The sequence below is a fragment of the Gadus chalcogrammus genome, chromosome 5 (genome assembly GCF_026213295.1).
Source record: "Gadus chalcogrammus isolate NIFS_2021 chromosome 5, NIFS_Gcha_1.0, whole genome shotgun sequence".
NCBI classification, from domain to species: domain Eukaryota; kingdom Metazoa; phylum Chordata; class Actinopteri; order Gadiformes; family Gadidae; genus Gadus; species Gadus chalcogrammus.
In genome coordinates, this window is record NC_079416.1 from 365,866 (window position 1) to 381,546 (window position 15,681).

Here is a 15,681-nt window from a genome sequence, read left to right on the forward strand (position 1 = left end):
CCTGCTAGTCCTGGCAGGATACGCCGAGTCCGCACGTCACCCTGGATCAGTGACGGGGCTCATGCCAAAGATTTACCATGCAAAATATTCCCATGTCGTTATTTAAATAAATCCTGTTCATACTTATCAGTGATCGAGTCTTTATGGGAGAACCTGGACTTTAGCCTTAAACCGCGGACCCATAGCGGTGGCCTCTTCCTGGAACGCCCGGATCTTCGGCTCCTGTTAGAGCAAATTATAAGACTATTATTACAAGTCAGTATGTCACAAGTGCTGGCTTGGACAGATGGACCTTAGTACGAAATGAAATAGGAGATAGTCAAAGGCAAATGCAAAGCCTACTAACTAACAAACGGTAGTGTTTTATTTACATTATACTACAAGCACACGCCATGTTGGTGACTTTGGAAAAAAAAAAATCTTTGCTCAACTAACGATCTAGTAAATTACGTTAGCTACCGTAATATTAGCTGGCACACAGCTAACCTGCTATTAGCTGGCTAACGTCTAGCGGGAAACGTACCTGTTATGTCATCGTTGCTAGCAGAAGAAGACCCAGCAGATGGAGTGTTGAAGACGGTGCAGTTGTCCAGTCTTAAATTGATGCCATGGATGATCAAATGTTTCATCATTTTGAGGTGTTCCTGGACTTGCATTTTATAATCACCAAGCAACGGTTACATTTTACAGTATTGCTGTCAATTTTGACGAAATATAACCACGTTTTAGAACGCATCTCAAGTCGCCTGTATACAACAACGGTAGTGATTGGCTGGCTGCGATAGATAAAAAATAAATAAATAAAAGCTTTCACGCCGTCTACCGTAAAGTATCGAAATTTGGCACCGTTTTCTCCAAAACAATTCGATACTCGGTAGGACCGACATAATTCGGTCGGTGCCAAATGGCACCGTTGTTCGATACCCAACCCTAATCACATATGATCTAGACATTGAAGAACAGTAATTAGCTGTATAGTGAATTATATTTCATTTGGAATGTTAAAGGCTACTATTTAGGCCTACCTGTACATTAATGCTGTGGACAGATTTCCTATTCACATAATCTCCTTCATTTATTGAAGGAGCTATGATAGGAATGTGAGTGCCATCTATGCAGCCAATCACACCTGGAAACCCTAAAATATATCAAATTGACTGATTAGTGCTTCAAGTCTCAAAGCTTTATGACATGAATAAATTATTGCTTAGACTGTTACCTGCAATTCTGTGGAACTCTTTGAGAAGTCTGCTGGTCTGTGACTTAGGAACACTACAAACGTGTATATTAGCCGTTTCAGTGCAAGTGTCACATTTCGAACAGCCCGACAGACCGTTGCCTTGGACACATGCTCTGCATCACCAACGTTATACAAAGAACTGCCGTTGGCAAAAAACGCTGTGCAATACAAAGAATTTGCTCGGAACTGAGAGCGTGTCCACGATGTTTCATGTGAACTATGTGAGGGCTGAGAATATTGTTTAGATCAATTATAGATGATGCAGAGAAACGGAAACGCTCAAACAGGTACTCATCAGGGAATGATAAAACATCCAATCGGGCTCTAATAACCCTCTCCCGACGGAGATTTCTGCGGAGTATCTGCGCCTCGACATCAACTGGCTCTTCAATAAAAGGACACGCCATGTCTGCCACTGCCTTCCGTCTGCAGGCTTCAACTTAAGAGCAGGAGAAACTCAGGGTTAGTTGAAGAAGGCCTGCCAGCGAGCAGGTAAGTTTCACAGAGTATGTTGCCAGGGTAACTGACTCAGAGTTAAGCTGAACTGGATTTGTGAAACCGAAAAACCAGAGTTTCCCTCATCTCGGGTTTAACTAACTCCGAGTTTTCACCAAACCTGCTTTCTGAAACGGGCCCCTGGTGGGAGAGACCGTGACAACATCAAAATGAAGACATTGACTCAGGCTAAAAGCTTTTTATTTGTGTTTTGTTATGATCCTAAGGCATCATAGAATGTATTTTTGTATGACAACTATTTACAGCAGCCGATCTCTGATTTCCTCAATATTTTAACGTCAACAGACAGGACCTGAGGCTACCATTGCATACAAAGTTAAGATTTGTTGCTCTTTTCAATACAGGTAAACACATTCCGTCCGAGAGGAGGCGCTGTGTGAAGAGGCCGTGGTCTGAATTGGAAACAAAAGCTGTGATTATGGAGTTAGAATCATGCCAAAACCCCACACACACGGAAAACGTGTTTTACTCACGCACAACGATTCACACACACACAAAACGTGTTTTACTCACGCACAACGATTCACACACACGCAAAACATCATTCACAAACGAATTCATTTTGCTTCAGAAACAAATACAGTATGTTTTACACATACAAAGAAACATATTTTTTCAATTACAAACCACACTGAGCGTGTGTGTGAATCGTTGTGCGTGAGTAAAACACGTTTTGCGTGTGTGAATCGTTGTGCGTGAGTAAAACACGTTTTGTGTGTGTGTGTGGGGTTTTGGCATGATTCTAACTCCATATTATGATGAAGCATATGAAGCCATATATTTTGAACAGACTTCTGGTCACGAGCGCTCAACGTGCACTGTGCAAAGACAAAATATTCGTGATTTTGTGAGAAATAATGGCCTAAAGAAAAAAATTAAGTAGTATTCACACATGGAATAGTTGATGTTTTGCACAGTTTTTTCAAGAATCAAGCTAAATTCACACATCAAGTTAAGTGCTCCTTTTTTGGTCGCTGGTGGTTCGCGGTTTTGAGTGCCTTGCGTTTGAGATGTGTTTAGTCTGATTTTATCAATCTTGCCTTTGAGAGTTGTCAAGACTGCTTTAATGTCCTCACAATCCTGTCTGCAGTCTGTGCGTCAACTAGTGTCCTTGCAGGCCTGTTCTAAAACTTGGTCTGTGTTTCAACTAGTGTCGTTGCAGGCCTGTTCTAAAACTTGGTCTGTGTGTCGACTAGTGTCCTTGCAGGCCTGTTCTAAAACTTGGTCTGTGTGTCAACTGGTATCCTTGCAGGCCTGTTCTAAACTTGGTCTGTGTGTCAACTAGTGTCCTTGCAGGCCTGTTCTAAACTTGGTCTGTGTGTCGACTAGTGTCCTTGCAGGCCTGTTCTAAAACCTATGTCCTCATAAACCTCTTTGGGGTGCTTACAAGCCTGTATGGGGAATGAGTCCCTGTATACCACCAAAATGTCTGTGTAAATCCGTGTGTCGCTATCTTTTGAAATATGAGGAAATGTATTTTTGTAAAAAGAATGGACATTTTTGATATATTTTTTATAGCTCTAGCACCTCTGGAAAGAGGTGTCCTCGTAGGCCTGTACTGAGCATAATTTACAGAAAATTGTAAGTGTCCTCCTAATCCTCCATACCTGTATGTGTGCGTGTGTGTGTGTGTGTGCGGGTGCTATTTTTTATAAAACCGACAGAAAGAGACTGAGTCACCCTCATCCCCCCAGAACCCAAACCCAGGGAGGAGGTCCTCCTGAGTGAAGAAGGACCAGAAGGTGTGGATGTGTGTCAGTGTGTCTGAGGACCCTGCTCCACCTGGGGACACTCTGTAGAAGGACAGAGTGCCAGCAGGCCGGTCCAGATACACTCCTACTCTGGTAGAGCCAGCGGGGCGGAGAGGTATGGCTGTCTCTCTACCAGTGTACCCGGCAGTGTAACCATGATCATCACAAGCTAGAGTCCAGGACTTGTTGTTCAATCCAAGTCCGCTGTCACCCCATCCTCTCCTTGTGATTCCTCTGTATGTCACTCCTATACCAACACTTCCTTTCCTCTCTACCTCCCAGTAACAGCGGCCAGTCAGAGCCTCTCTACCCAACACCTGGGGCAGGGAGTGAAATCTCTCTGGGTGATCCGGATACGACTGGTCCTCTCCAACCCGCGTCACCTTTCTGTTGTCCTCAGACAGAGAGAGTTCTCTGTGGGCTGTGTTTGGGTCCAGTGTGAGTTCACAGACATCTGACGGAGAACAAGACATGATTAATAATAATAATGGATTGAAATTATATAGCGCTTTTCTAGACACTCAAAGATGCTATACAGTGAAGGGGGGACCTCACTAGATTAGATGCTGAACCATTCTTCATTGTCATCATCATCACTTGTACTGTTCTCCTGCATTCTCCTCTTTTTTAATCTCTTTCAGACTCTTGTGTGAACGCTCTCTTCTTCAAACATTAACATAGGTACTATAGTGGAATCATGTGCTGTATATTTTCCAAGCAATAGTACACATTGTATTTAAGATAATAAAAGTTACATATGCATAAATAGTATTAATACACACTATATACATAGATATGTACATACATAAACATATGTACACATGCATATGTGCACATAAAAATACACAAGTACACGTACAATTACATATACATACGTACACAAAGTTAAACATAACTATATATACTCACAGACAAACGTAAACATACGTGAATATGTAACGATAGGTACATATGTAAAGATACTCATACATATGTACGCATAAATCCGTATTCATAAGTACACAGCTAAACATAGGTATACATACTAAGACATACGTACACATTAGTACACAAAGTAAACATACCTATAAATATATGTACGAATACATAAACATGCGTAAACATAGGTATAAATATGTACACATCAGTGGAGGCTTCTCCATTGAGGAGAGGGAGGAATATCCTCCCTAACATTGTTCAGAATAAAAAATGTAGATTGCCCAGACTATTGTAATGAATTAATGCCCTTAAATATGACTACTTTATTGCCTTTGAATATATAATGTTCGTTTCCCTGGGTAAAGGGACATTAGCACCCCCTATCGCCTATTGACAATTACTTCAGGGAGGAACGTCCTCCCTCCGCCTCCGTTGACTCCCATTCATTTCCCCGAAAGTACTGGCGGCCGGTGGATAACATGGGTTTCAATGGGAGAGCGGAGGAAAATCCTCCTCTGAGTGGGTGGGACCTTAAGGGGTCTGATTCGCGCAAAAATCTATCCGTCTGCGCTATGAACCAATAAGCAGGATCCCTGGACGTTGAGCACTGTTGCCAGATTGGTCCGATTTCCCACCCAATTGGGGGCTACTTTTAACCATGTTAGGCTGGGACAATTATCTTTGGGCGGGAAATCTGCCCAATCTGGCAACGCTATCGATAACAAACCCAGTCTGCATTGCCGCGGTGCTCAGTCGAGACGCAGAGCAAGTGAAATCTGCGATAGCAAGATCCTAAATGAACAATGGAAACATTGGAAATGGAGGACATTGTTAACGTCTTATTACAAAAATCATTCCATTCATTCAGTTACAGTGCTAAGTTAGCGACCAAAGAAAGAGGTAGACCACTTCCCAAAATCAAGGTCACCAGTAGTAATGGCAACGTCAGTGTTGTGAGTGCTACATGGTTTGCTAGGTACGCATGGCTTACTGGTAGCATTACAAGCAATCTACTTTATTGCTGGCCTTGTTTGCTTATGAATAATAGCAAATCTCCAACGTGGGCTGTTCATGGTTTCACTGATGTTGTCTTCGCAACGCAAACAGCAAGGAGGATTGACCTGATCTATAAATGAAGTCCCTCAATCTGAATAGTTAGGCTTACAGCCCATGTAAATAGTTTTGAAAAAATGTTCTTGTTGTTCTTTTACTAGTTGGTTACTCTGACCGCTCTGTTTGATATTGTGGAAAGGGTTAGGGTTAGTTAGTGAATGATGTTAGTGAATGATTCAGAGCATGATGCATTTTAAAAGGCATCACTTTGGTTCTTGAGTCTTTTCTTAAAACAATTGTAACTGAAAATAAACATAGCTAAATAACTTCAGTCAGTGAGGGCAAAAATAGGCCCAATGATAGTCCCAGATTTTTTTATTTACTTTTACAAATCAATAGTAGGCCTGATTTGACTAATAATTAATTACAGTGTTGCCACTGGTGGCTTTGTATACATTTTATTCACATAACTCCCTCCCTGCTATTTTGTAGTTCACCAAAACACCCTGAAACAACTTGAGTCTCACATTCTTATGCCACCATACACCAACAAAACAGGCCAATGGCAACCAAGCGCGCAGTCCTTCCTCCCTCACTTTAAAAACCACCAGCCGCCACTGGTACACATACATAAACATACTCACAGATACATAAACAAACATACTAATGTACACACACATAAGCGTGTAATGACAGTGCAAGCACAATTTCTTCAGTAATTGTACGATTCTATATCCGATTCCTGTCCTATTTCACTTTCCTTCCGCTCGTCCATTCAGTATGCACATCTGAGTTATGGTTTGTTTTTTCTTATTGAGAACGAGTCTGTGGTTTGAGGCTAGGTTCAATTAGACAACATGGTTGGTTGTCTGCTTCCGGTAGAAGCTAAACATCAAAGGACTTAAAAACACCTCCTTCACGTCATGACATCAACAAAAACTAGGGAACGGTTCACAGAATTCACAGTTCGGTTCACATCACGGTTTTGCGTTCGCTACATTTTGGGTTAAGCAGCGGATGACGCATAAAAAACTATAAATAAAACACACACACACGCACATATATATATACACATACATATATATATAAAAATATATGCAATAACCACACCTCAACAACAAAGTTATGAATACATGATCAACAATGTTATGAATATATCAACAACAATGCTATGAATACATTATCAACAAACGTCTCTCCTTGGATACAGATCTTACCAAAGACAAGCAGCTCAGCAGTGTGATTTGCCGTGCCAGCGCTGTTGCTCGCCATGCAGCAGACCGTGTTCACGCCATACCTCCCACCTCTGACGAAGAGGAAGCCTCTCTCCACCCAGGCCTCTGATTGGTCGTCTGTGCCGTTCCTCTCCAGGGGCCTGCCGTTGTGGAGCCATTCTACTGTGGGCTCCGGCGTGCCGCCGGTATGGCAGGTAAAGCGGGCCGTTTGGCCCACGGGCAACACGTGGGTAGAGGAGTTGAACTCTGTGATGCTGGGGGCCTCCTTCTCCTCCTCTGTGTGCATCACTGAACCTGAAGAAACCAGGAGGAGAGGAGTGAACGTTTACAACACGGATCTAGAAATACAGTGTCATACACTCCCTTCACTCTCTCCGAACACCTGTCCACTAGAGGGCGACCCAGAAGATTCAGACCCAGTTTTCGCACCTGCCATTGCCTACATGATTGAATATCACAGCAGTGTCTACAAAGATCTCCCAGGGAGGGGAAGACACTCCCGCTCAAGAGATTAACGAGTCTGGGGCGGAGCTTGTGGAGAACGCAAAACCGTTAACCAGCTCCAATTGAAACCAATAAAAGCAAACACAAAAAAAGACGCTGAGTAGATGGTAGAGATGCGCAGGCAAAGTAAGATGGTATGGTGTTTTAAATATGAAGATGATCTGCGGTTAATTTGGGGTCCGAGCAGCGAAGCTGCTTGCTCCCCTATTGTTTCTGTAACGTTTTTTCTCCCCTCAAATTCTGTAAAAGTCATATTGCAGCCTATACCGTAAGTCGAAAACTTTTGAAATTTTCAGGTATGGTTACCAATTACCCCCACTACCCATTAACCCAAATTTGTGTTACTTCACCCAAAGGTGGCTTTATTGTAAAAGATCATGAATTAGGCTTATTCCTCCTCACCAGATTGACCTGGACTCCAAATTCTTTCAGAATATTAATCTCTAGAATCAGACGCATTTATAAAACCCTTGAAATGTATACTTTTCCCGCAATTTCATATTAAAGCAAAAAGTGATAAAAAGATTCACAGGCTACAAAAATATTCAAAAAATCCCCAAAATCGCCACATAAAATCTTTAGACCAAGCCTCACAAAAATCTAACAGAATTTGTTTTATTTAGTTCCATTTGAGAAATATTGGACAATAAAGTTGAAGCAGTTAGCCCAGTTTTTCTTATCTGACCATTTTGTTATTGTATAAAAAAAACATACGACTATTATTAGATGGATACCATTAACAGTGCAAATGTTCAGATCTGTACTATTTTAAGAAAGCCCTTAATTCTCTTGTGAAATGTGTGCTTAGAGTTTTCTTGATGTTGTGTGCTTATCAATTTTCAAGGTGTGAATGAGGCTTCGTGCAGTTCAGGAATGTCAGTGGCTCAACGGAATAATGCTTTGTACATTTGATCCTTAGGTTGAGTTTGAATCCTGATTAGAGCATTATGAACAAGCTGAACATGACATTCTGTCACCTGAAATTCCTCAGGCAATCAACATTCCGGCTCATTAGTTTCCAAGAAACTGACTGCCAACAAACAGGATGGCATTAAGGGGAACTTCTTCATTAACCATTTTTCCTCTATAATTAACTCTGCCGTATTTATATTTATTCAGTTAGTGTTCTTGAATACAAACGTTTAATTTCCCCAGAATTTCAAAAAAATGTCAGGTACATGCTTTTAAGAAATCCCTTAATTCACTTGAGGAATGTGTGCTTGGAGTTTTCTGGATTTTATATGCTTAGCAATAGACATTTTGACCATGTGACTGAGGCTGCAGTTCAGGTTTATCAGTGGCTCATATATAATAATGGGATAATGCCTTGTAAAGGTGATCCTTAAGTTGAGAGTTCGAATCCCGATTATAGCCTCATGAACAAGCTGAACATGACATTCGGCCATTGCTTTGCAGCTCACCTGAAATCCGAGGCACAGTATTGCATTTAGTGGAACATCTTCATCAACATCTTTCCTTAATAATTATTTGTCATACTCAGGCGCGTGCCGTCAATATGGGCAGGTGGGGTGCCGAACTCCCTGCAAAAGCAAGCTCCCAAAAAAAATAGTTCCTCAGTAAATCATTGCTCCAAGTTTGTTTTTAATAATGCGATTGTCACATTAACTATCTATAGTTTCTGTAGGCTTTCCGACTATTTTTGGTCTGTTGATATCAAATTGATGGTGGCGATTCTAATTGAGTTTAACGTGTCATGCAATGTGGGGCAGCGGAGCTCAACGACCGCGTCCCTCCGTATATTTCTCGCATGACCCTGCAGGCTGCAATAAGAATTGCAATCCGCTAGGGGTGTGACGATACACTCAGCTCACGAGACAAGACGAGACACGATATTCGGTTCGCGAGAACGAGACGAGACGAGATTTTAAGAAAACTACAATGACAAAATATATGACTGGAACAACAGACTTTTATTTAACCGAGTTGCACATGCATTTTGAAATGTTTTATTATAACTCTTTACATGCATTAAATTGAAACAAAAACAGTTGAAGTCAAATAAATTAAATTAAATAATTCTATTTTTTTCAAGTGCGAACAATATTATCTGCAAAACCAAATCAAAGTTCTACTCCGTCAATACAGAGTGCAAATAGTGCCTGACCAAGTATGTCACTGACAACTTTGTATTGTCCGTGTCTTATCAGTCACTCTACTGCCATTCATAATTTCCGCCGGGTACCCAAAATGCTGCCAAACAAATGATTTAAAAGTGGCGGGGGCATCTTCGACGGTAATACGGGTATTTTCCGACGTCATTCTGACTGCCTATGGCTGCTTCCCCTGCTTCCTCTCCTTCTCCTCCTCTTCTTCTTTTGCTTCTCCTTCGTTAGGTTCTGGCGGGCTAGACGTAGCAAAGGCGCATTACTGCCCCTACAGGCCACAAATAGAAGTTTGGGATAGCTCACAAATCTCGCGAGACAGATTTTTAACTTGACGGGTAATATCGTTGAGTTTAATCTCGCGAGATCTCGTTGCACGAGATCTCGTCACACCCCTACAATCCGCGCTATAAGACGCCCATATGGTCGTAAAGTAGTCTGCCCCATGGTCTTATTGTAGTCTAATTAATCCGTCTCTATCTTTCGGCATTGAAGTCTATTTATTTATTTATTTCAGCAGGTATGAAAATTGTATACCTGATTTCATACCTGATTTAAACAGCTGTTATTGAGAATTTTCAAAAGTGTTGTTATTGAGAGATTTCACACATCGTCGGGCCAAGTTCCAAATCAAAGGTCTGCTTGATTGATGATTTGTATTTCTACTTTTCATGTATTTGCAATGCACTCGCTAAGCCTGTTGTTAAAATAAAATATGGAAGAAATAACTTCACTATAAGGGACATCATATGACGAGTGTTGCGGATGGCACTTCAAAAGCGTGCAGTAACATTGGGCTATTAGTTTATTTTTAATTCTTACTCACAATTAGTTTAGTTAACATGTTTTGATGTAGCTCAAAATATACATGTTAAAAATATATATAAATTGTGGATGTGGTCATACGCCAGTAGTTTCTGCCCCACCGAAATGAAGGGGCACCGCACGCTACTGGTCATACTTATATATCTTCCATTAGTGTGTGCTTGACTTTTTATTTTGCTCGGACCCCGTTAATCACCGCTTGCAGTTATATTTAAAATTAACTTCTTACTATCAGCTATTTCTTGTATGCCATCCTAATTATCTCTTACAAATTTTGTATTGCATATCCTTTAAGGCGATTATAGTATACAAGGTCCTACCAATTTATTTTCAGAATATCTTGTTGTTGAGCCCTGACCCTGTGTAGTAGACCACAATAAAAACCGGACCTTGCGTGAAGACCACAATAAAAATCGGTCCATCGTTGCCTTACGTAGAACTGTAAACCTCACTTAATTGAGCGCATAACAAAGATGAGGGCCTCTGTACTCTACTGCTCCCCCTGCAGGAGGAGGAGACTACCAGCACTTGCAGTAACACCATGCTGCCAGAAGGGGACATCCTTTAATTATTTATTTCTGTTAGTAGTTCAACACTGAATATGCTCTGTTAGCCTGATAACATACAAAAACAATGTTATTTTTGAATGAAATAAAATGACTCATAACTTCTATAAAACCCTCACCGAGTTCACACAGAGGAGTACAGAAGAAATGAGCTCTAAAACAGAATGACATCCTAACATAACAGGACACACAGCCAACCAAGGATGATTTAGACTCACTGAACTGCAGGGAGATTAGGAGAATACTCAGCAGTCCGAATATCAGAAAGACAATGTTGCAGGACTTTACAGCTGTTCAGGAATAGGACACACACACACACACACACACACACACACAGTTATGTACACAGGGATATATTGATACTGCATGGCTATCATTCACAGTCCAGACGGTCTCCATGCAGTCTGCAGATTCCCTCCCCATCTAGAAGAAACATCAAAAGTACTGTCTCTCTCGTGTTGAATTAAGAACACACTTAAGCAGAAAAAAAACGGATCTATAGCCTATTTGTTGTTACTCCCTGATTATTGACATGTACACACACAGTAATACATTCATACACACAGTTATACATTGATACATAAACATAATACGTGAAAATATTCATTAGACTTTCTTTTAAATGCTATAAAAAGGTCACCTACTAAATCTTCTGTGGCTGGTCTCCCTTGGGTCCAAAGACTTGTCCTCAGGTTCCATAGTGAGTCCAGGGTCCGGTCCAGAGACAGTGTCCATGGCTCCTCTCTGACAGCTTCCAGGGCTTCTTCTCTCAGGCTTCAGCCCTGCTATATTAGCTGGAAAAACGGTGTCACATGTTTTAATTCTGACCAATCATTGGCTCGTTATGATTGGTCAACACGCACACACACATACACACAAGCACACACACCACACACACAACCTGAATGTCAGGAGATGATCAGTCTTGGATGCACTTTAGACTTCATACAAGGCTTTGCTTATTTATACAAGGCTTTATTTATTTAGGCTTTACTTCTCTGAATAAATGCTTAAAAGTAACTGATTTGTGCTTTGTGGAAATATTCATCGGTTTTGTTTTAAGAATACAGCATTCTGAGGTATAATTCTTATATATTTACCTGTCACAGCAGCAACCATTAAAATAACGTTCATGTAATGTTTTTGCAACAAAAAATGTAAGTTGTTCAGTGCCTGTCGTTGCTGTAATCTGATTGACAGCATTTATTAATTAATCTATTTCACAGCAGTTAGCTGCCCACTTTAGTTGCCAGCTAAAGTTGCTTGCACACCGCCGTGCGGCAGCCACCCTGATAACCGCCTCGCTGCCGGAGGGTTCAGCGCGGCGGTGTGAAGGGCCACTCGTGTAGCCGAAAGATTCAACGCGGGAAAAGTTGAGCAGTAGGGCAAAATCTGTGCGAGTTCACGTGGGCGGCAACCGCTTCCTTTGTCCAACAGCCGCGGTTGTAACCGCATCCCCTCTGCCGCTCATCCCTCATTGAAATGAATGGAGGTGGCGAGTTGCCGCGCGGCGGTGTGAAAGCAGCTTAACAGTGCAAAGTGTCCCAACTGTGAGGAATGAGGGCATTTGTTCGGGTTTGCAGGTCAGGTCAAGGACAGGTAAACAAACCACTGTCTGGACCAGAGCTCTACTAGTAACAAACCACTGTCTGGACCAGAGCTCTGACTTGACTTATAGGTTAAAGTTAACTAGTTGATGCTATAGTTAGAGTCAAACACTGCCTGTTGTATGAATGGATTCCACAATCACAGACAGTGCAATTGTTGTCAATTGTTTGAAGACATGGTGATTGTCTCAGGTCATTATGCTCATGCATGTCACCTCTTATGTTAACCCATATGTGTGGTATAGGGATTTGTTTTATTTGATTATGCATGGCTCATCTCACACATGTAGCACATGAAGCATATTATATTTTTTAAATCAGTTGAATTAATAAATTCACAAGTTGATTTGAATCCCTGAGTACCTCACTGATCTACATTTGATGTACCTGTAATGTTTGAGATATTCTCGCGATAATTCTTGCCACCTATTTGAATGCCATTAAAATAGGTGAGCACAAGTGTGTGCGCACGCACACACACACACACACACACACACACACACACACACACACACACACACACACACACACACACACGATGCAAAGGAATTGGCTCCCACAGTCATAGATATTAGTTATTCATTAACTCATCTTACAACTGGGCTCAATAGTCAGTGATATTAGTAAATCATTTACTTCAGGTTATCTTATAACTGGGACAAATTGTCAGAGATATTAGTTGTTCATTAACTTGCTCTTATGGGGTTGTTGAACAGCTAAGGCCTTTAGTAAAGACTGGAACCACAAAGAGGAGACATAATGTCAATAACAAAGAGGGAAAGTTACTGTTAAAGTTCAACCTTAAAGGCCGTGTTGCAGGGTTTATTTTCCAACGAATTTGTGCACTGTAAAAAATGAAAAGTTGAGAAAACTCAAAATTGCAAGGCAACTTACTGCAATCAATTTTTGAGTTTTGAGCCCAATAAAACATCTTGAGTTTTAAAAAAGCTCCATCAACTGATATTATTTTGTTTGTATAATTACATTTTCTTCTTTAGACAAACTTGAAAGTTAGTTATACCAACTAAGATTTTTATATTTTACAGAACTCAAAAAGTAAGTCAGGGTTGTTAACTTAATATTTCAAATTAAGGTTAATAACATTTAAAAAAAAAACATTTCAAAGAATGCAAAACAAGTTTTAAGTTCACTTTATTAAAAGTAATAATTGGAAACTTCCATTTTACATTTCTGAATGCCAGACAGCAATAGAACATATAGCTAGTTCAGCAGCAGAGAATAGCTGTCTAAATGCAGCAAACCAGAGTGCAGAACAAGTTTGACATGATGGTCAAACTTGTTCTGCACGAGACAGGAGCCCAGGTTAAACGGTGACGCAACTCTCGTGCCTCATACACCGCACAAACCCGAGAGCTGCTGTCACACTAAATTTGTACCGGCTGCCAAATTTGTACCGGGCGCGTCATCCATACGTAATAGTGATGGGAATTTCGATTCGCTTAGAAGATTCATAGTTGAGTGAATCACTTAAAAGATCTGAATCTTTTGAGTCCTTTGAATCTGAATCAGTTTAAATTTTGTTGCTGAATGAGCCCAGCAGCCCACTCCCTACCTAATGCGCATGCTCACAGCAAACCACTGTAATGCAGTTTTGAGGATATCCAGGGGAAATACGCAAACATATTTGAATATTAAAAAGGATGCATTGCAAACATCGGAGATGTCGCCAACGTGACTGCTATCTGAATTAGGAAAAACGTATGGATTAATTTTTTTTCTCTTCGAAGCTCGTCAAACACAGAAATATTCTGAGAGTTCACATAGTCAGCAAACAACTTTATTTTTAATAAGCTACTTTCATTTTAGAATACAATCTCTCGTAAAATAATGCCTTTGTAACAAAAGAGTTTAACGATTTACATTAAGTACGAGCCCGACCCATTTAGTATGAGTCCGTTGAGTTGGTCTTTCACTCAACAGGATATGAGTCCGACCCATTCAATATGAGTAATTTGAGTTAGTCTTTCACTCAACCGGATACGAGTCTGACCCATTTCAACTGAGTCCTTTGAGTTAGTCTTTCACCCAGCCGGATACGAGTCAGACCCATTTCATCTGAATCCTTTGAGTTAGTCTTTCACTCAACCGGATACGAATCCGACCCATGAATTCGCTCAGTCTATGGATCTGGATCTGTGTACAGCTCTGTCTACAGGAAGTTCTTATTCAACCACGCAGCTGGCAGCTCCGGGTCCGTATGCTTAATCTAAGTTACTATGCAGATGAAAAACGGATGTGTTAATGTTGTTATAGACCTACAGTTTGATGACATTCGTGCATTGTTTTAATAATGTCGTCCGTAGCAGCCAGAACCGAAAGATTCGGGTTAATTGAGACCACGGACTCGTGACTCATGGGTGAATGTAAGGATTCGGATCTTTGAATCCGATTGACTCAGATTCAACCACCACTAATACGTAATCCATTCCAAACCTGCCTGTCAGCAGATGACCGCGTCGTCCGTTGCCGGGCAGGTTTCAAAAAACATTCGCGCTCATGTTGCCAAAGACGAAATAACATAATACAGTTAACGGATCGCTAGATAACACTTGTTTTTACTTTATATTTGTATTGTATTTAATTGTTTGATCAAATGTAGCTAGTAAACTGAGTGTTTAAAGCTGGTTTCAAAAAACATTTGCGCTCATGTTACCAAAGACGAAATAACATAATACAGAAAACGGATCTAGATAACACTTGTTTTTACTTTATATTTGTATTGTATTTAATTGTTTAATCAAATTTAGCAAGTAAACTGAGTTTTTAAAGCAACTCAAGGACGAAATAGCATAATACAGATAACGGATCGCTAGATAGAAGGTTTGCGAATGTTCGTGAACCTTTCACGTCATTCGACGCGATCGGCCGTTGCCAGGCAACGGACGAAGCGATCATCTGTTGTCAGGCAGATTTGGAGTGGATTACGTATGGATGACGCGCCCGGTACAAATTTGGCAGCCGGTACAAATTTAGTGTGACACTGCCTTTATTTAACACACACCCAAAACACACAGCGCACCGCACACCCAACCAACGGTCATGCAAGTCTCGGTAACGGTTGCGCAACACTACACACAATAAACAACACACAAATAATAAAGACCCCAAACCCGTTAACCCCACTCAACCTAACAGAAACAAATTGACAAAAGGCAATAAACCCCTTTTTCCCAACCGGCATCACGAATACCCAGACTCCCCGGGGGGTAGGAGTCGCCACAATATTTACCATCTTGTAAACATGTCATTGTGCAGTGCATAACAATTGTAACAACAGCAACAACATTGCTGACATATCTGTGCCCTATACCACGAAGCTCGC

General features: G+C 41.0%; 1 protein-coding gene across 1 annotated transcript; it reads right to left on the minus strand.

The window, feature by feature from the left end:
• Positions 1 to 1,883: 1,883 nt before the first annotated feature.
• LOC130382266 (E3 ubiquitin-protein ligase TRIM21-like) lies at positions 1,884 to 11,865 on the minus strand. Its single transcript, XM_056589904.1, has 4 exons — positions 11,832 to 11,865; positions 11,376 to 11,525; positions 6,696 to 7,007; positions 1,884 to 3,961 (listed from the first exon to the last, which is right to left on the minus strand). The coding sequence occupies exons 1-4, from the start codon at positions 11,863 to 11,865 to the stop codon at positions 3,399 to 3,401; spliced, it is 1,059 nt and encodes a 352-aa protein (XP_056445879.1). The 3' UTR covers positions 1,884 to 3,398.
• Between the last annotated feature and the right edge of the window lie 3,816 nt (positions 11,866 to 15,681).

Bases quoted from the DNA above. Each gene is read 5' to 3' on its own strand.
- LOC130382266 (XM_056589904.1), bottom strand. From the start codon at position 11,865: ATGAACGTTATTTTAATGGTTGCTGCTGTGACAG. The intron at 11,526-11,831 runs GTAAATATATAA...CCGTTTTTCCAG, and splicing joins AATGGTTGCTGCTGTGACAG to CTAATATAGCAGGGCTGAAG. The intron at 7,008-11,375 runs GTAGGTGACCTT...TGGTTTCTTCAG, and splicing joins GACCAGCCACAGAAGATTTA to GTTCAGTGATGCACACAGAG.